The following is a 22,526-nucleotide window of genomic DNA, read 5'->3' as shown; positions in this document are numbered from 1 at the left end:
AACTTCTTCTCTAAACTAGCTCCTCTGGTTTTTAAACTGTGACAAGGGGGAGCAAGGGTTCAGCACACCCGTTCTGAAAAGGTCATACGATCGCTCTTGGTCTACTACCCATTACTACCCGCCCCCTATTGACCTTCCTTGCTTCCCTCTCCCCAGAAAGAAGGAAAAAAAAAAAAAAGAAAAATGGAATTAGCCATCTTTTCAGAATGTGGTGATCAAATAATGGCTCACACAGTAATGTCTGTTTAATTTGTGGGGCTTCAGTGCTTTGCAATGAACAGCTGATAGACAGCAATGGAGAGCCTTTTCAGGGCTGGTTCATATGAGTCGGGCAAGCTACCTACTTTCCTCACCATAACTGGAGCCAAATCAAACTCTCAAGTTTAGCCTGAACTTAAAAAAAAAACAAAACAAAAATAAAAACAAAACACAAGTTCTCATAGGAAAACATATGAATAATTCTCCAAATGAACTCTTTCATATGTTTCTCCGAAACAAGTGGTATTTCAGACATGATATAGCATTCATTCATTTCATAATCTATATAATAAAAAGGAGATACTCTAAGACACTAAAATATAGGTCTTTGTCCTTGTATTGCTATGAGAGATCATAATACATGTACTATGCTCCAGACAGTAGCTTCTTGGCAAGTATGTCTCTAGAGGGAAATACAGGCCTCTGCTTGAAATTCAGGGCTAAAAACAAGTATATTTAAACATAGTTCACTTTTGAAGAGACTGAGCAGAACATAATCTGAGAAGCAGCTGGGACATCCACGTAATATTTGATATTTTATTAAAATAATAACTAATATTTGAAAGAAGGTATAAAAACAAATATTCAAATTCAAAATTGAAATGGCTGATTTAAGGAGGCCCATCCAGCAAAAAGAAAAAAAATATCAGTAATAATAGGATCATGTCTAATTACCTAGCCTGTTGTGTCATTCTAATATATGGGATAGTATCAAATATTAATCCATCAAATGTAATACTATAATACCTAGAATAATTTTCATATTACTATTCCAGTTAACTTCTTTAACATTGTTTTAATTCATGAGGCTCACTTCTGGTAACAGGAGAATATGTCTTGGTGAGTACCAAAATGGGAAATAGTTTTCACAACTGCAATTATGTATTAGAGGATGCCACACAATACCTTGGGCTCTTACGTGGTTTAAAAATATATACTCTTTAGCCTTGCTAAGTCACCTCTATTAAACTGTTTATGATAACACCATTGGTGGATGAGTTGTACAAGCATTAGCAGACAGCTGATTCCGTGGAGATAGCCAGAATAAATTTGCTGAAGCGCACATCCTGCTAATCTGTTTGAAGAATATTGTAGAGCATTAGTACCAGCACTTCATGTTATCTGCACAGCCTGATAAGGTACATCTTTATTAAATTCAGTTATTGGAAGGATGTCAGTCAGCAACAGGAATATTTTAAAATCTAAAAAAAAATTAAGCGGCCCTTTGTTAGTCAGAGCTTGGTTTCATGGCTGAGTGTCTAGAGGAGCCTTCTAAACACCTGGCAGCATTGTACAATACAAGCTTTGTAATTTTAAGTGGAAAAGCTTTTTTCCCAGCTTCATGGGTCCTGAGACATTCACTTTTCGAGGCTTCATTGAGACAGAACAGTGGAGTAAGAGCTCCCCTCTCTGTTGACTCAGGAAAACTACATGGTGGGAAATGGAAAACATGAGGATGCTGGGAAATAGGCAGATCTGTTGTGAGAGGGTTTGGTAGCATTTGAGAAGGGTACTTACTTTAGTAACTCACTATTCCACCCTATCACTCTACATCTGATCAAAAGTTAAAGAGGCTTCCTTTTAATTCATACTCAATTAAAAAATTAAAGGAATGAAGTGAGGCTTTTCTAAACAGTTGAAAATAAAAATTATTTCTGTGATTAGCCTTTAGTTACCAAGCTACTAATTCATATAAGTGCCATTAAACTCTATTTCAAATTTGGAAAGATAAAGAAATCTTAATTCCACTTACAAAAAACTAGTCATGAACTAACTTTGAAGTATTATTGTGTACACTTGATTTTCTGCTGTGGGACGTTTCCTTGCATGATAATTTTGTTGCGTGATAAAAATCACTGAGGAGAATCTCAAAATCTAGAACTCGCGCTGGAAGAGACTGCAGAGAAGACCGGGTATCTAGATATCCGCGGGTAACCCAAGTGCTTCTGCAAAGAGTTGCAGGGTGTTTTCCTCTGCCCAGCTTTCTGCTTCTGCTGATACGTTTATCAGACAGCTTTTCAGATGTACTTCTGCCACTCCATGTAAATTATTTACAACCTCATCTAGTCACACATGACCCTGAGGGAGGAGGGTTACATACGTACATATCTCTTTAATATTTCCTCGCGTTCTTTCTGGTCCTCCGGGGAGTTGATGGAGAGGTCAGAGATGCTGACTGTGGCTGAAGCTGTCAGGGTGACCAGCAGTACCAGGTGCCCCTCCCCTTCTTCCAGCTGCAACTCCAACTTGTGAGTCTGCTCCCTGCTGAGAGCTGACAGGTCGACCTGGCACCTAAAAACAAATGTTTTGAATTAGCAAATGGCTTTTTTTTTTTTTTGCCACATCAAACAGTGTAGGTGCAGGCTAATCAGAGCTCTGTGAAAAATCAGTGGAAAGACCATTTGGACCACTGGAAGCATATATCTTTCATGTCAGCTGATTTTCTTCACAAAATTCTGACTCTTGATTATTTTACTGTTTAATTGTTTATTTCCTGTAAGATGCAAAAAAAATACTTATCTGATTGGATTACTAGCCATTGTTACTGTATTCATAAATTGGCAGGGAATTTCCGTCCCTGGTTGGCCCAGATCATTGGGGCTTTGCTTATAGAAGGACTAACATGAGCTGTCTAAAGAGGCAAACCACCAAGTGTCTGAATTTTTGTGCCACTTTTAAAACAACAGGTATTTTGCCGTTGTTCATAAATGTTATTAAGCAGTGAATAGAATACATGCCATGGTGATGTCATAAGTTTTATATTTTTAAAACCATGCCAATTTATTCATAGAGCACTGCATAAATGTAAATTAACAAACAATTCCTCTGAAAACATTCTAACTCAAGTGTTAGGTACCAGAGTTGTCCTGAGAGAGGTTTCATAAGGTGGCAGCCCATGCTCAGTATGCCACTCTCTCAGAGCTGAACACTTTGCAAACTCTTTTCATAAAAATGTCAATTGATTAGGAAGAGAAAGAAACTGTGGTGACCACAAGGCTAATAAACCAAGAGAAAGGGGGCAGACATGAATAAAAGACATTTATAACAGGAAATAGCCGATTGTAAGAATAAATGCGGTGACATCATAAACTGGGTGGTCAGTAGTTATTAGGGACAGATTAAAATGTTGTTCCTTATTCTCAATCTACTTATTGTTTATTATTTTGCTTTTATTTTTATTTTATTTTTAATGGAGGTACTGGGGACCCATGAACCCAGGACCTCATACATGCTAACTAAGCATGTGCTCTACTGCTGAGCTATACCCTCCCCCTCTTATTTTGCTTTTAAATTAAACTGCTAGAATAGGACCTTGAAGCTTATGGTCGCATTCCAGCATCTCTTTATTTTAGTGTGACTGATTTTAGAAACAGAATCAAAGTTTGACATTTACATTTTATTTTTTTCTATCAAAAATGACATGAAAGATGGCCAGACTAGAAACAGTTGGGAGGAAGAGGAATATAGATGCAAGGAATGAAAAAGAAAAGAAATGCCCTGGTCAGTGACAGAAAATTTGTGTGCAATAAAGGCCAACTATTGAGAGAGCAGGAAATGAGGGTCTGTACCAAGTCTGGAAAACACGTTCCTAAAGTTAGGATGTATATCAAATAACGTCAATGGTTCTGCGAACACAACATCCATTTCAAAATATTCTCATGCTGTCCCCTTAAATTCTAAATGATGGAAAAACATATGAAATGTCTTAGCCAATATTCAAACTTTAATTAGAATTAGTTCTTGTTAATAATACCTGGAACAAAGTGAGGGTTAAAAAATGCAATGGTGAAAAACAACCAATCAAATGCATTCTTCAATAAAAAGAGAAAACATGAATATGATTTTCTACAGATATTTCCAGCATCTGGCACAGTGCCTAACCTATCATTTGTTGAATGTTAGTAAATCTTTGGACTAGATTGGGAGTATGATACTAGAAAACTGAATAGGGATTACACGTCAGATAGTACTTTGGTTTGGATAAAGTTGGGACCAAGAAGATCACTCTGATCATGCATTTCCCAGCCCTGTTCTTGCCTTATTCCTTTGTATGATACTGCATTCCTCTTAAAACACTAAAACACAATGAAACCTTCTGGAGTATTTCCTTCTATGCCCATTACCATTTAGCACTGGTCATGCAGATGCTGGCCTCCTCCTCATTTACATTACAGTCATTGTATTCAATGATTCAGAGTTGGGGGAGGTGTCCTAAAGATAATCTGGTCCAGGAATTACAAACTGGCAACTTTCAAATCAAATCTGGTCCATGACTTTAGTTTTTTTTTGCGTGTGGTGCTAAAAAAAGTTTTGAATTTAAATAACTTGAAAGACAGAGCAGATGTCCTCTAAGTTACTGTCCCCAGTACTATCTAACTTAGAGCTGGACTATTTCACTTAATTCTGTACCTGGTTCCAGTAGGCATAAGGATTTGTGATCTTCAAAATCTCTGTTACTTGGCAATGAGAAAACTGAGAGCCAGAGAAGTTACATGATTTAATGGAGATACACAGTTACTTGTTAGCAGAGCCAGACCTGAACCTGGGACTCTGGAATCCAAGATCTAGGCTTTTTCCTTAATGAGTCCGTCATTACTGAAATTGTGTATCCCAGGAGGATGCATGTGCTGTTTGAGGTCACTCTTAAACTGGGTAATACCTGGACTTGTTTTTAACAGAAAAAAATTATTTCCAAGGACAGAATTATGTTATTTTTATTTTTATGCTTTAAAAATATATATAAACTAGGGAAGAAGGCTATAAGTAATTGCTCTAGTAAGATGATAAACTAAGAAAAAATTGCAAATTGAATTTTAAAAGCTATAGAACTAACAGAATTTCAATTATCACTACATATTTATATGGAGGATCATACTTTTCTGCTGCAACTAAATTTTCAATATTGGGTGTACTCATACGTATAGTCCCAGGTCTGTCCTATATTTAATGTTACAGAATTTTGACTTTAATCATTCTAAAATAGAAAATCCCTATTTATACAAATATATTTGATGAGAGAGTATTAATGACAATGACTTCAGGGTTCTTTTTGCTAGTTGAGGTTATTCAGATCTCCTATTCATGCAGAAACTCTGCTCGGGAGTAATCCTCAGATGCTATTTAAAACAAAATGTCACTGGTAAGTAAGCAAAATTGTCTTGCTAATTTGAGAATAAAGTTAGTGTCATAGCATCTCTGATATCTGCATTAAATGGGCATCAAGTCAAATTACTGCTGGAATTTGGTGAAGAAAAATTTTTTGCTACCCCTTTACTGTTACTAAATAAACGTCTACAACAATGGAACTCCTGCAATATGGTGTACTGCAAAGTGAATTCAGTACTAATTAGTATGGGCCAGTGCTATGGTTGAATGTTCATGTGCTCTCCAAAATTCGTATGTTGAAACCTAGTGGCCAACGTGATGGTAGAAAGAAGTGGGATGTTTGGGAAGTGATGAGGTCATGAGGGGGTGTCCTCATGAATGGAATTAGTGCCCTTATTAAAATGGCACCAGAGAGACCCCGCTCAACACTTCTGTCATGTGAGGACACAGAGGAAAAACAGGAGTTCATGAACCAGGAAACTAAATCTGCTGGTGTCTTGATCTTGGACTTCTCAACTTCCAGAACAGTGAGAAATAAATTTCTGTTGACTGTAAGCCATTCAGTCTATGGTATTTGGTTCTGGCAGTCTAACAGGCAGATTTACCTGTATTTGGCTCACTTGTACTATTATGTCCAGGACAAAGGAAAGATTCACTATAGTTTGGTTATGGAAATAACAGATGATCATCCAGATGGTTCCGAATAAGTAAAAACTGGTGGTTTTATACTGTTATGAAAATGAAAATGCAATATTTAAAAAGTATAGAAGCAAATTCATGAACTCCAAAACTATGTACACGGACACTTACACACAGAAAGAGCCCAAGATTAAGAGTCAGATTCTCTTGGTTCTACCTCTCGGTCACTGACTAGTTGTATGACCTTTTCCAAGACAATTTATCCTCTTGAATTCCAGTTTTCTCATCTACGAGATGAGGTAATTGAACTAGACAAACTTCAAATTCTCAAAATCCCCAAATTCTATAATTTGTTTTAACTCTACCCATGTTTGCACTTGTTTACAACTCCCTTTCTTTGCAATCCCACACCCGAAAAAGAGTAAGAGAACAAATTTATCTTACTGGCTGTGAAATATTATTCCTCAGATGTATTACACCCCTCCCCAACCAAAAAAAAGTCTGAATGCTGGTGCTAGAAGGCAGAACATCTAATCTTATTTCATATGGTCTCCTAAGGAGCACTGAGGGGTAGGAATTAAGGTCACCATGGATGGAGAGAGGGTGAAAAAATGGGGTATGGATTCTCCTCTTTGGTTCAAAGAACAGCTCCTCTTACATGTGGTTTCCACATAGAACTGGGTCCTCAGCTTCAACTTCTGGCTGTGTCTTTCCAAGTGCCTGCTCCTTGTCCCACCACTGTGACCAATCCAGTGGGCTTGAGTCCTCACAGGTCTGCCACCTAAGACTGGCCTAGGACTGTCTGAACTTTGACATGCCCAAATGGGCTGAGCATTCCCCTCAGCTGCCACTAGTGCCCCATGCCCCAAATTTTGGCTTCTAAGATCACTTCAGTACTTGGATGGAAAGCCACACTCTGGAGTCTGGGATCTGGTTTTCTGATCAACTGCCAAAGAAACCAGATGAAGCAATGCAGAAGTTGTCTCCTGTGGGCTGAACTTAGATCAGTAGTATAGGAGATAGGAAGATAATTCCTCACAACTTCCACCTGCTTACAAACTGTTCCAAAGCATAATTCTCCATATTACTGTCCACAGATGGCCAAGTGGGCACACCTGCTGGGCAACCACTGTGTCTCTGAAGCACAAGGAACATGGCAGCTCAGTAACGTATCACGTTGCATAGCTTCCCTGCCTCATGTTCTTCCTCTCTTGCTCTGTGCCTGGGATTTACCTCCCCATTAAGCACCAGCACCTAATCATTGCCTCAAGCTCTGTTTCATAGGGAACTTGGTCTAAGGTAAAAACCATTGGCACAATTCAATCCTCTCAGTTATAGATGTCTAAAACCCAGACCTGAGTCCTGACATCCCACTCCTGGCTTCCCACCACCTATGAAATATCCTTAGCAAGGTGTCCTCCATGACCCACCATCTGTCTCGGTGTCACTTATTAACTCACACTATTTAAGTCATTCCTGACAGCTTGTAATTCTCCCACCATCCATGCTAGGGCTCATCTTTTTCTTTTTGTTCAGATGAGGCAACCTCACTGCCTGAGATGGTGTATTCAACTACCTTTGCTTGGCTAATTTTTACTAATTCTCATTGAAATAACTTGCAGTTGGTCTTTTCCTGTCAATCTCCTGATATGCCTCAAGAGCAGCACCTGGAATATAGTTGGTGCCCTGTAAGTATTAAACTACTTATGGACGAGGAGACAGAGGTTCAGAGAGGCCAAAAATTGAGCCATGGTGACAGTGGCAGAGCCAGATTATCACCTAATGTGCTCATTTTACCATTTCTATATTATCTCCCTAGAAAGTGGGTTGATTTCTTTCTGACATTTATTTATTCACTTATTAATTAACTATTTATTAAGTGTGTGATGTCTCAGGCCTCTGTTAAATTTGGGAGATTCAGTCCTTTCTAAGCCATCTGTTCCTCACATCCTCATTTCCAGAACTACTACAGACTCACTGTGTTGCTTTGAATGAAGTTATTTCACTTCAGAGTCCATGTCAGGGGGTCAGAACACCAAAGGTTTAATGAAGCTCAATTATTCATTAGTATTGTGATATTAAGCAAGTCACTTAAACTTTCTGGGCATCAGCTTTCCTCATTTATCAAATGGAAATTTTAAAAAAATCATGACTTTTCTTTGCATAGAGTTGCAAAAACACAGGAACAATAGATGAAAAGTACTTTCAAAGATGAAAATGCTATGTAAATATAATGTGTAGTTTTATTATCCCATATGCCTTCATTTGATACTGTAAAATTTTAGAACTTACTGTCTCTACTGAACCTGACTCATCAATCAATCAACAGAAGAATCAAAACAGACTCAAGACTGAAGGAGATTTCAGAGCTACTTTCTTTCATTCCACAAATGGGGAAATTGAGGCTCAGAGAAATTTCCGTGCTTCCTGACTTCTACATCAAAGCTGGAAATTCTTTGCATTTTTGAGACACTATATACACATATTTAGCGGCATAGAAGGAATATATCACATTGATTTAATTGATTTGGGGACATTTTCCCCTGAGAGTTTGAGGAGAAAAATTTCAGCATTCTTATCGCTTTTTTCACCCCTGCCTTTCCATCTGCCATGCCCGAACCAGTGACCAATGACAGTTCTACTCAGATGAAACAGTCTTGTGATTAGCACCCCGGATGCACACATGTCTAAATGTGTTAGACCACTGGGGTGCAGGAAGTAAATTAGGCTAATTTGGATTTATTTTTTAATTTAAAAATAGGACAGAAATCAAGCTTTATATTTTATAAATGCATTAACATCGGTGGCCCATACATCAGACATGTCACATGTTGCCAGCAAGTATTTTGAGGGAAGAGTAGGAGCCACGTAACATGGAGAGGCTGACAGTGGCCCCCTTATGGCTGACTTGCTTTCCCCGAATTACAGTTTATATACACTTGGTTAAGGGAATTTAGGGATTATATAATCTAGTTATTTTTAAATGCTTATATTTTTATTGAAGTGTAGTCAATTTACAATGTTACTTTCATGTGTACAGTAAAGTGATTCAGTTATACATATACATACATGTATATACATATACATGTATAATTTTCATTCTTTTCCACTACAGCTCATTACAAGAAACTGAATATAGTTCCCTGTGCTACACAGTAGGTCCTTGCTATCTATTTTATATACAGTATGTGTGTCTATTAATCCCAAACTCCTAACCTATTCCTCCCCTCCTTTCCCCTGGTAACCAGTTTGTTTTCTAAGTCCATGAGTCTATTTCTGGTTTGCAAATAAAATTTGTACCTTTTTTTTTTTTTAAGATTCCACATATAAGCAGTATCAAATGATATTTAGTTTTAACTCAACTCATCCTCACAAAATGGACAACTGGCTTTAAAAGATCCCAGTAAGGAAACTGTGGGCTGAGGATGATGCTAATTGAACAAGCACAAGTCAGCAGAATGAAAAAACAAGAATATGCAGAGTTGATACACCTACTCCTGGCTGAGCTCTATGTCAGCTGCACTCTAATTCTGATTCACCGATGGTGTGGCAGAATTGGATCTAGCAAGAAGTCAGCCAGAACAACTTAAAGTTATCAGGAAGAATATCTGCAACAGAAATTTACATCTGCTCTAACAATGAACTTCTAAGTATGTGTGCCCTGGAGAATTAGCCCGTGATATTATAAAGCCATCAGGGTGAGAGGACATTTAAAAATGAAGCCTTCAGAATAGGAAGACAATACTGTGCAGAATTTATTTGCTGGAGGGTAACTTCTAAAAACACATTTTACGTAATTTGGACCAAATTTAACAATAAAATTATGAAGCTTTTTGAGATTGCTTAATGCATGAGAACTACTTTACATTAGTAAAATGAAACCTATATTATAAATATTATAAAACCCTATATTATCATAAAACCCTATATTATATATCATAAAACCCTATATTATAAATCAATAATATACATAACATACGTAATTCCTTGGAATCTTTACATTTTGAAGAATTCAATAGGTAACCATTAAAGTGTTTTCAAATTTCATGATGATGCCATGTTCTCACCACCTCTGACATTACTAAGTGCTAACACTGTTATTGCCTTTCTGTTGTCAGAAGTTGTCACTGTTCAACAGTCTTTGGAGAGATGACTTTATCAGAGTACCTGTCTACAAACTTCTTAGCTTCCCCATTCACTGCCTTGTAGGTAAATTATTTAATATACATATAGTGGTGCATAGAAACTGTCTCTGGAAACTTTGCCTATTGTATACAAAATTGTGCAGGGAGTATAAACTTTCTGAGAAAATCTTCAGAAGAAAAAATAGTAAGCCATGAAAGAAAATGGATTATTAAAATCTTAATACATTTGGCTTAGGTTGAGTTTAAGAAAAACCAAGAATCAATGACATACTTCATTGCTTATTGAAATATTGTCTATCTCCTAAATGAAATATTTTACTGAATCCCTAATAAGAAAAATGGTACAATATAATGATTTCATTAAAAACTCTCTTCAGTTTAGAATTTTCTGACTAGCTATCTCTGTGCTTTCAAATTAATAATGCAGCGGATTGCTCCTACTCTTATTTGTATAGGAAGTTGAAGAATCATTGTATTATTCCTTTTTTTTCCCTACCCATTTTTGTGAGGGTTCATCTTGTATTTCCAAAGTAAGAGACAGTCTGCCAAAGTTCAGTAGGTATTCTGTGCAAATTGTTCTGTATGTAGATATAATTTTTGGTGTAGTCGTGGGAGAGGGTGAGCTAGTCATCCTTCTACTCTGCCATCTTGGCAATTTGTTGTAGTATTTATATAACCAATAAGAAACATTACAAATCAGAATCTATAGAATGACAAATGTTCCAATGCAATGATCTTCAATTTTAAGAAAACATTCAGTTGGTTAGCATACAAAGTAAAGACTGTTTTCCTCATTTGCCACACTACACCTGGACAGGCACAAGCATACACCTACTCATCCCACATTCTCTTTCTTTTGGTGTTAAATAGAGAGTCATAAATTTATTTTTATGGTTGTAGAATTTGAAAGCATTTATTCTTCACCCAGAACTTGCCCATCTGGAATGTCTTTTTCTTATCATATATTATTACTAAAAATTTTGTGGAAACAGAACTCTACTTAAGTTTGTGTCTGTAGCATGTCGTTGTCATGGTCAGTACCAATGCCTCAGCCTGATAACAACGCAGCAAATAAAGTCAGTAGCAATCCACCAACCTAAAATAGATGTATCCCAAATCAAGCCACTTTAAAGATAAACAAGCATTTTGCACACAAATAAATAATGCTATAAATCTTGCTATATTGGATTGCAAATAACTCCGACTGACTGAAATTGCTTGACACGGGATTTACTTATTCTGCACGTTCATAAAAACAACTTGTTCTCTGACAGCACTCATTCTTGGCAATTTACCGCAGCTGTCAGCAGCCAATTTGTTCAGATTACTGCTCTGCATAAAAGTGTAACAATCATGAGGATTTATTAGCTGATTATCGTAAAGGTGGCAGTCCGTCTTGCCTGCCAAAATGCAGGTGATCAGAAAGTTAAATAATTACACGCAGATTAACATTATTTCACCTTCACTTGAAATCTGTAGCTCAGCGACGGGTAAAATTTGTTGTTCAAACTTGTAGTATGTTGCACACCACGTAAGTGGGTTTATTGACTACTGGGCACTTTATTGTGCACTTCATGGCTTCAGAACATACTGAATACAAGACCGAGGTGAAAGGACCATGGACTTCAGAGTCAGGAGTCCTGGATTTGAGTCTCAGATCAATCACCCCAAGTTTGGCCTAGCTGAGCAATTGCTAAACCTCCTTCTGCCTCACTTTTTGCACCTGCAAAATTGGTATAATAGGAGCCACTCTTGTTATCCCCTACTATTGAGCTAATGTGTGTAATACTGTAAAACATTAATGTGTGTACACTGTAAAACATTATTATCATTGTTTCTTTCCATTCATGGTAAATTTATTTTTGTGTAAAATTTAACAACCAGATGGCATTAACTCACTAGCTATTATAATAATGGAAAAGTTATAAGTAAAAGAAATTTTTTCAAGTTATAAATATCTTGGTAAATGTACAGGTTGCTTTTTCTTCAAATGCAACCATTCAGTATTTTTTAAGGCTAAAGACTACCCACTTAAATACATTAACTCATTAATTCTCCCTTTTGAATTATTGAATTTATGTACCTTTCTTAATTACACTGAACCTTTGTACTTTCCACTAAGGCACGCTGTTCTAACAGACTTTGCATTAACACTTGGTGTCAAATTCTGTATTTATTTAGAGAAGCAAGAGCCATAACTTCCAGTATTAAATCAAGCTTCAGGTTGATATAAAATTAAATCCAGTGAATATTTATCAAGCACCTACTACTTGCCATATACTTCTCTAGGTAATGTGGAGGCCACGATGAACACAACACTCAGAAACCCCTGCCATCAAAGAGCTCACATGCTAGTGATGGGAAATAACTAAAACAATAAGTGAAATGCACAGTGTGTCAAATGGTGATGACTTCGATGGACAAAAACAAAGCAGGATAGGGGAAAGGGAGTATCAAGGGAAAGAAGTTTCAATTTTAAATAGGGCTAGTGTAGTTGCCTCCCTGATGTGACATGTGTGCACAGACCTAAAGAAGGTAAAGAAACAAGGCAGGCGGACACATAATGAGTGTCACAATGGAGGGAAATATCCTGGGGCAGGGGGGTGTCTGGTGTGCTTGAGGAACAGCAAAGAGGCTGGGACAGAGCAGAGCAGGGAGGGGCAGAAGAGCAGAAGTTCAGGGCAGAGGGGTCACAGGGCTAAATCACAAACAGCAGTAGAGGCCACTGTAAGGACTTTGGTGTCACTGAGATTGAGATGGGAGACAACTGCAGGGCTGTGAGCAGAGGAATTAAATTATTTTATTGCTGTTATACTGAAGGAAGAACAGGAGGCTATTGCATTGCCCACATGAAAGCTGATGGTGGCTTCCACAGGAACCATAATGATTGAGATGTAAGTGAATTCTGAATACATTTTAAAGGAGAAGTTGGCAAGTTGATGGATTTGATGACAATGAAAGAAAGGAATAAAAAATGACTCCAAGATTTTTGGTGTTAGTAGCAAACAAGAGAGAATCCTGAAGGAAGAGCAGATTTGGGAGCATTGAGGGTGAGAAGTTTGGCTTTGGACCTGCTAAAATGGAGAAGCCTATTGGACATTCAATTGGAGATATAAGCAGGCAGTTGGACAGGGGAGTCTGGAGTTCAGAAAAGAGTTATAGAGTAAAGCTGTCTGTCTGCCGTCAATCTTAGATGGTACGGAAAGCACAAGAGTGGATGAAGGCACCACGGGAACCAGTAGAGACAGAGAAGATGCCCAGGGAGTGAGCTTTGAGGCTTTCCAAAATTAAATCAGGAGGCAGATGAGAAAAAAACCTACAAAGGAGGTCAAAAAAGAGCATGTGATGAGGTAAGAGGAAGCCAACTGAAAAACATACTTTAAGGTAGGAAACAATCAGTCAAGTCCAGCACTGCTGTTGGGTTAGGTAAGATGAAGGCTGAAAACCAGCCATTGGATTTAACAACTTGGTGGTCACAGGTGACTTTTGACGAGCAGTTTTGGTGAATCGTTGGGGCAAAAGCCTGGCTATATAGGTTCAAATGAGAATGGGACTGGATGATGTTCAGTGTGAACACAGTTTTCACCATATGGACACTTCAGATTTGCAAGTGGCTCTTTCATTCATAACCAGTATTGTTTTTGTCATGAAAAAAAAACCCTGTTATTAAATATACAGTTACAAAAACATATTTCAAAAGTCATTATATGTGACCCCAACCTGGAAAACAAAGCGAACAAGAACAAACTACAATGCAAGAAACTAGTCTATTTGATAATCTAATCTACACACATGCTCTCAAATATGGGACTGAATTACGACTGTATCCTTAAAAACAATTGGGCATTGATGGGACAGTATTACCCTCTATAGGCAGTGTAAATTTATTCACCAGCCACCAGCCAACTCCCGGAATAGTCTCTAATTTTAATTTTTAAGTGAATAGAGACATATCTTACTTATTCCCACCATATGCACAAAAAAGATCATCATGAACGTGATAGGGGCACTAACTATTGCTACAATGGAGATCACGGTACTATATATAAATCTATTAAATGAACACATTGTATTTCCACATGTTACATGTCAAATATATTTCAATAAAAATTAATTAAAAATAATTTAACACAGATATAGAATATTGCAATAGTTTGCAAAAGAATGAAGATGACCATGACAGCAATTTTACTCCTGTTATTTTAATCTTAGAACCCAAATCTGATTGGAAGATAAGTCAATTGTTTTCCAAACTATTCTAGCTCAAGGAATTCTATTATAATCTGCATTATTTCCACTGGTCCCACACAACCTTCACATAAACACAAGCAACTTGACCTGCCCGCCACTTAGGTCTAATAGTATATTGTTTTCAGTAGCAGGATGTGTGTAAAATACAATTTAATAAGTATAAAGTCAGATACCAAGAGTTTTGCTGTTGCCTGGACATCAAGTAGATTTGAAATGATGGTGATTGGCCATAGTCATTTCCTTTTTCTGCAACAGGCATTAGAGGAGGGAACAACAATTTTCTATTGTTCACAGTTGGTTACCTCAAAATTCAACAATAACTCCCTTTACCGTGTAAAATGATTTAAACTGATACTCAAAAGCTGTCCTAGGAGTCTTCTTGTCTGTGTTCTTGTTGACTCTAAAATTTTTAGGGGCTCAAATTGCTTTCACAGGCTATTATATTTAGCATATGACCAAAAGCAAATGTTTTTTAGTGAAGCTGATGCCAGGTAAGTTTTTTATTATATTTAGAAAAAATGTAACTGGAAACAAAAGTAAGTCATTTGAAATAAATGGGAGCTTTAGAAATTCCTATAATTCTTTATTGGTAGCATTTGGGTTCACCATCCAAGCCAGTTTTAACCCAACCAAGATACTGGGAAGCAGAGCACACGGTTGTGTCCATCAAGGCACAACGAGGTGATGGAGCTCAGGGCTGCCTGATTCTGCTTGCTGGGTTCTCCTGTGTAATAGCCACGGCCATGAAGAACTCACCCAACAAACCAGGTGAGGCTAAGCCAGAAACTCTATGCAAGTGGTAAATATTGCCAACAGATAAAAATCGATGAATGGAGGATACACTTCCAACTAAATTACTGGTTTATTATAAAAGGATATCACTCAGGAATGGCCAGATGGAAGATGCACAGGGCAAGAGTGTGGTAAGGCACGTGGAGCTTCCACGCCCTCTCAGGGCAAGTCACTCCCCAGCACCTACGCGAGTTCACCAACCCAGAAGCTCCAAAAATGGATTTCTTTTCTTTTCCCAAACTTCATAAGACTTTCTTCACTCCCCCAGTTATCTAGAGCAATCCCTAGGATCTTCAGACCAACCATTTATCACTGATCTCTCAAAACTTGCCAAAATACAGACAAACCTGTAGAAACAAAGTGAAGTGAGATAAGCAGGTCCACCTATCCGCCAAACATTTCTTTAATATAATTAGGCCCTCGAAGGATTCATAGTATTATCAAGTGAGGAAAAGGGAAAGGTCAGTACCAAATGGGCTGAGAAATTTTCATAATTTCCGAATTTGGAGATTCTTTTCAAAGAAAGAAAATACATAAAAGGATATGTCATTTTGGAAAAAAAAATAAAGAAAATGATAAGAAGGACTTTATGTAAAACGGACTCAGAAGTACCAGTGCCAGTACATTTTACCAATTATTTCACTGTTTGACTAATGTAAGAAAGTTTGAATATAATGTAATGAGATTAATGTAGCAAGTTACACATGACAGTCATTCTGATTATTTTGTGGTCAACAAATATAGCTAATGTTGCTCTAAATTATGAAAAGGAATTCATTATTTAAGGAATAGCTAGACAACATTTACTTGAAAGAGCTCATAACATATTGAGGAAGACAGAAACAGGCATATATACATACAATATACGTATTATATAAAATGAAATGTATTCAGTGTGTGAACAGATCTGTACTGATACTTAAGCTGGTGGTATATCCCAAAGAGGGCAGGGTAGAACTTTAAGAGAACTCTGAAAATACTGTTTTACTACAGGGAAAAAGTATGCAGTGAAGGCTTGCCCTTTAAAAAGGACTGAAGTATAACACAGCATTAGATTATAGCGGTGTTTTTCTCATTTCATTTTATAAGTAAAATATTAAAGGTTAACTGATGCTATTCTTTGACCTCTTACTTAATAATCTTATGAAGAAAACCATTGTTTAAAACATACTTATTAGAATAACAAAAAAACAGAGAGATAAATATGCTGGGTTGGATTCCTATTTTTGCTTTTCTAGTGCAAAATTCTCTTTATTAGTAGTAGTATGTATGCATTTCTTCAGGCTGTATGTTGAGAGACTTGGAAATCAAGTGAACTACAATAAAGAAAGAATTTTCTAAATGAACAAATTCTCCAGTGCACCATGCTTTTCTTCAGGATTGGTAAGTTTCAATGTGCTTTGCAACAAAGACACATATGTAACTATTGAAAACTATAAAACCAGGCTTTAAAGAAAAAAAAATTCAGATAATTCAAGCAATCATTCAAAAATAACCTTGTTTTTGTAGAGAGATGTCATGTAAGCCTCAGAACACTTTCTTCGCTGCATTATCAGATTAACGTGGATATGCCTTACTTACACACTTCCTTCACTAAAACTTGAACTCCTAGGAGATTTATAAACTCCTAGGAGATGATCAAGATTCTCTACCTTGTAGGGAGTTGTATGAAACAATGTATTTTACGGCCACGATACGCTTTACGAAAAGTAATATTATCTCAGATCACTTTGCAGGCTATGAATATGCTGTTTGTTTCTTGTAAGTATCTTGTATCAAACGAAATTCCTCTTTCTCAACTCCCATAACTTTTATGCACAATGTTTCTGACATCTGGAGAAAATTTCTGGATATCAAATGCAGATAGCCTGTCCATCACCTGGTCAAAACTGCCACCTACTGGTTAGTCTTCAAATCTATTTTTCAATTCACCCAAGCCTGGTCTTAACAAGGTAAGATCCCTTGTTTCAAAAGAGTAAAGACCAATTATAGTATCAGAAGACTGACAGGAAATATTCTTTTAACAAAATTCATCTGCATTAGGGTGAGCCCAAAATACCAAATTGCACAAACCTGCCAATAAAATCATCTCTTTTGCCAGCATCTTTGTCCCATGCAGTGATATCAATGATTCCACCTCTTTCTTCATAAAGATGAAAATCAAATTGTTCCCTCCACTGAGGATTCAAAGTTTTGGGCATAATCTGGAAAATAGAAAAAGTCATTACTTATCAATATCAGTCTTATAAAAAATTTTACTTGAGACTTAAATCAAACTATCTAGAAAAGCACATAAGTGATTTGAACAAGAGCTTCCAGAAGTGATGGAAATGAGTCATTAGGTCCAATATCTTTATTGCTTATTGTCTGAAAGAACCATAAAGGATGTGTCCCGAAAGCTAAGAGGCACCCCCTCATCATCTTGAATAACAGATAAGAGGTACAAATTACACAGAAAACACAAGAAGTCTATAAGTGAAACAGACCACTCAGATGCTAGCATTTATTTTTATATAACCACTTCATGCACAAAGATGTAACTCATAGTATGTCATTTCATAATAAAGGAAAATGAGGATTCCCAGAGTTTTTTTTTCTTATTCTCCACAGACATAGGAGTTCTCAGCTGAATAATGGGAAAAAAACAGACAATGAAGTTCTGTGGGAGCAGGAGGAAAAAGCAAGTAACTTTTCGGTGGTCAGGCAAACTATCCACTTATAGCACTGATGTATCATCCCCATTTTATATATGGAGAAACTGAGATCTGAAGTTTAAGTGACCCATCTATAGTCATGAGGTTTTAAGATCTAGACTCAAGTCTGTGACTAGAGCTTCAGCTCTCCTTCCCCAAAACAGAATGCCAAAAATGTTTGTGAATTAAGATGAATATTTGTGAATATAATCTCCACGTTGCATATATGAGAAAGGTAATTTATCTGAAGTAAAGTTTTGTAACTTCAAGTATTCAGTTAAGACACCTGGTGGAATCAACGAATGAAGTGACCCATACTGATATGTTTTAAAATTCTACTCACCATTGGGTTAGACAACATTCGTATTTGTTTCTCTATTCTTTTTAGCAGGAGGGCATGTAGTGGCCTTTTCTCTTTTTAATGTATGAGAGACAGATCTTCAGATGTAAAGACTTTGAAAGCAATGAAGTATGTTATGTGCAAAGGTAATGCAAATGAATCACAATTTTTAAAGTTCATAATCTGAAATTAATCAGCAATAGATCATGGAAAGAAAGAGCAAAGAGAGACACGTGTCCATAGCTGGGTTTCATATTTCATACCTAAAGAGCAGAACTATAAAAATAAGTAATGTTTTAAGCCAACCAGAACATGGAAATAATGTTAATTGATAAAGGATAAGACAGAAGTGGTCACAGGTACCTATTTTTGAAATCAGTAGTTTCTTTAAAATGTTATTAAGCCCATGGCAGAAAAAAAGTAAGATGGCACTGGATGGATGCTATGATAATTCAGATGATCTCATCATTGGGTTCGGATGAACTTTAAGATATTCTGGAGAATGGTCTGACTTACTTATTTGGCCAAAAAGAGCTTAACTTTTCAGTTTGCTTTTTTAGGATTGTTTTCCATATATGATTTCCTATAGGTCAGAAACGATGCCTTCCTCTTCAATGTGAGCACTCAATAAGGTAACTAACCAGCCTGCTAGCAGGTTTGACTGCCTGCTAACAAACCACCTCTGTGATATTTCCAGCTACCTTAGCTATTGATGAAAAGTCCCTGGGCCAGAAGGAATCTAGGCAGGCTGTTTATCAAAAGTTCACAAAAATTGTGATGTTAAGGCAAAGTTATTCCCATCAAAGTAGAACGTGATCAGTTGTCTCAAGCTGTCAATGCCTGCAAGCTACAGAAGCTGACCATTAAAGAGATTATATCTGGATACAGCACAGATAAATACAACTATATAATGATGACTACTATGATCTTACATATTATTACTTCTGTCAATAATATGATAATATGATTATTTAATATGTTATTACTACTAATATAATCGTTGTTATATAATGTACTTATTACTACTGCTGCTACTTTTCCTCTTCCTTCTGCTACTACCTTCAATTGAGTATTTACTATGGGAAAAGCAGCATTCTAAGCCCTTGAGATGCTTCGCATGTATTATTCAATCTTCTCAGTAACTTCATTAGGTAGGCATGATTTTAATTCTGATTTTCACAGATGGGGAAATGCAGGTATGGAGAGGCAAAGTAACTGTAATGGCAGCAGGAATTTGGTCCTTTGTTTTACAAATAAATTTTAAAAACCTTGCAGTCCGCATTGGTGCAGGTCAGTTTCAATAAAATGGTTTAGAGTAATCTACAAGGTTTTCATGGAATGTCAAATAATGCTGTTTGTAGTGCTTATACAGGTATCGGGTGTAATAATAATACTAGCCAACACTCTTTGAGCACTTTATGTGCCAGGCATTTACTTAGGTTTGCTCCAGCATTCTTTTTTTTTAAGAGAGAGTTCCTACTATTATTCTTGTGTGATAGATAAAGAAATTGAGACCTAGAGAAGTGGTTTATCAAAGGTCACGTAGCACATAAAGTAAGAAATGCAATACAATTGTCGGTCCTGCTTCCTGGACATCATGTTCAAAAGAAGTTCAGTAAAGCAATAAATAAGCGTCTGGTGTTTTCATGTCCTGAAGCATGGCTGTTAACCACCACTGCCTTCCAAGTACTGACAGGAACACAAAAGAGATAGGTTACCTTGCTCTTGTACTTCTGATGCCCAAGACGGAACTTCACATAGGGGTCACTCAACCCGTTTGAATCCATCGCCTTGAGGTCTCGTCCCTCAATCAATGTGATGCTGACTATTCCTCTCCAAAGATGCGATTTTCTGTGTACATCTGACAGACGTAAACTTTGGGTCTGAAACTTTTAGTGAAGGAAAACAGAATTAGCTTATTGTGTTTAAAGCCAAAATACCATATTTGGCATTACTCTTTCCTCTGCTAATTTTTCATAAACAAAAAAGAGGCAGTTACAATTTTAAAAAGTAAAAATAATTAATAGATTATTAATTATAAAGTTACTAATACGTATGAAAGTATCATCTCATGATAAATTTAAGGTTGTTGTGTAAGAGATGTGTGCTCAGCATAAGAAATTTTAGTTTTTCAATTCTTAAAATTACATGTCAATACTTTAAGAATATCAGAGAGTATTTGCATATGGGTCAAATATGCCTGCAACAAAATATGTATAAATAAATATTATAAACATAAAAGGCTTCATCCACACTGTGATGTGTAATTTTTAATTACTTACAGTTTTTTAAATTTTTTTCATGTAACAAATGGATTTTTAGTTTTAAGATTAGTTGCAAGTTCTATTCAGAAAGTTTAAAAACCTCTTTATTGCCACATTTGGAGATAACTGAGTTTTAGCTCACTAAAAAACTATTTAAGGTATCATAGAACAGAAAACAAAATCAATATACCCTCCCAAGATGTCTTGCTTATGCCTGAAACTTGCATCAAAATTTTAAAAAATTATATATGTGATTTACATCGGCAGGTATGTTTCTGGATTTATTTCTCACTTTAGTATCTGAACTTTTCTTTAATGATTTTTAGTTGCTCAATTCAAAGTCACAATATTTAAGTCAGTGAATAAAATCAGAATTTTAAAAAATTAGCAAGACTACTAAAAATGGCTATAAAATCTTTTTGAATTAAATAACATATAAAACAAGCCAGAGAAAGTAGCTAAATCGTTAATGACTTTTTCAATCTGGATTCAGAACCAAGAAGTATTGTAAAAATTGCTGGGTTTCTTTCATGTTGTCAAGCATGTTTCCTTCACTTACAGTCATTTCATGAAAAAAATTCAATGTATCACTCAACCCGAAAGTATTTCACTTCTGAATTATGGATTAACTCTACTTTTGACCTAATTCCTTCTACATTAAAGTTGTAGTCCATTTTGTATAAATCCTCATCCCGCTTTGAACTCTCACTTTTTTCTCTATACCATAGTCATGCCATAGCCATTTTTATCTATCATCAAAAGTCATTCAAGTCAGGATGTTTTATTAGGAAAACGAAAACTATATTCTTCAAAAGATAGTACTTTTAATATTTGAAGATTTCCATGAAAATGTGTCTAAATCACACTGCATATTTTCCTGCCTTGGTGATCAGCAAATTTTGAACAATATTGCTTGGTGGCTCTGCCTTATTAATATAAATGCAGGATTTTGCCTTCACAACCCTCATCTCTGTAAGCTCAAGAGCAGTGGCATCTGTGTTCTAAAGAGCAACCAGTGTTACCTGGAGCACTTGTAATATCCACAGGACTCCATGCCCCATTTCAGTGAGAGCCCCTCTGCTCCTATCTGCTATGTACACTCGGTTTCCACACTAGAATTTCTTTGGACCAAGGATTTCTCAGATTAAAATAACTGTTTAGAATTCACTGCATCAAGTAATCTTCAAGGGTTTTTTTTTTTGGTTCTAAGATTTCATGCACTTATTATTATATAATGCAGCAATCTATTTCAGTGTGTCTGTCTATCTATCTGTATCTGTCTGTCTGTCTGTCTGTCTGTCTACCGACCTATCGGCTTATCTAACACCTGCTGCTATTGGGAATACCTCTAACAGCAGACTCTAGAGACTCAGGCTCTCAACTTTGGGTCTGAAATTTTGTTAAGGAATATGAGTAACAAAGAAGGAAAGAAGGAAAACAATTTCTGGCAAGTAAGAAGAAATAATTATCTTAGCGAAGACCAAGGAGTTAGTAACTACTCATTTATATAGAGCTTTAGAATTTGAAAGTGCGTTTATATACATTATATAATTTGCTTTCCACTAAAACCCTATGAAGTAGGAAGGCAAGGCCTGCTACTTCTATTTTACTAATGAGGAATTTGCCACTCAGAAAGGTTAGGCTAGTAAATGATGGATGTGCAATTAGAACCCAGAATTTCTCATCTTTATTCCTGAGCTTCTCCCAACATTGGTCTTTAGTGCAGAGACTCTCCCCGAGGTTTAAAAGTAACCATGATTTAGGTATAATGTTGCTAAAGGGTGCTCTTCAGTAAGGTGAGCTGATTATAAACGATATTGCAGTTGACATTTTCCCACCTTCTATTTTCTGTTCCATGAGCGCATGTATTCATACTTAGAATATTTCAGCTTGCAGATGGATATACTTAATGACATTTTCTACACACTGTAGCTGCACAAATCATATAATGCCCTCCATCAATAACAGTTTGGTACAATCTCGGTTACACAGCAACTTCAGTTCACAATGTCAAGCTATGTTCTTGAATGGTACCATG

The 22,526-nt window shown here is 36.5% G+C and overlaps 1 protein-coding gene across 10 annotated transcripts in view; it reads right to left on the bottom strand.

Annotated features, from left to right (window-relative positions):
- The window catches only part of MCTP1 (multiple C2 and transmembrane domain containing 1), a 604,116-nt gene that overhangs the window by 180,351 nt on the left and 401,239 nt on the right, over positions 1-22,526 (bottom strand). For all 10 annotated transcript variants that reach the window (XM_072958382.1, XM_072958380.1, XM_072958381.1 and 7 more), the window contains 3 exons: positions 19,943-20,113; positions 17,265-17,395; positions 2,364-2,550 (listed from right to left, as the gene is read on the bottom strand). In XM_072958382.1, coding sequence (XP_072814483.1) covers positions 2,364-2,550; positions 17,265-17,395; positions 19,943-20,113 — 489 coding nt within the window. The remainder of the gene's footprint in view (positions 1-2,363; positions 2,551-17,264; positions 17,396-19,942; positions 20,114-22,526) is intronic.

The sequence above is a fragment of the Vicugna pacos genome, chromosome 3, assembly GCF_048564905.1.
Source record: "Vicugna pacos chromosome 3, VicPac4, whole genome shotgun sequence".
In the NCBI taxonomy this organism is placed as follows: Eukaryota; Metazoa; Chordata; class Mammalia; order Artiodactyla; family Camelidae; genus Vicugna; species Vicugna pacos.
This window is presented reverse-complemented; position numbering and strand designations above follow the sequence as displayed.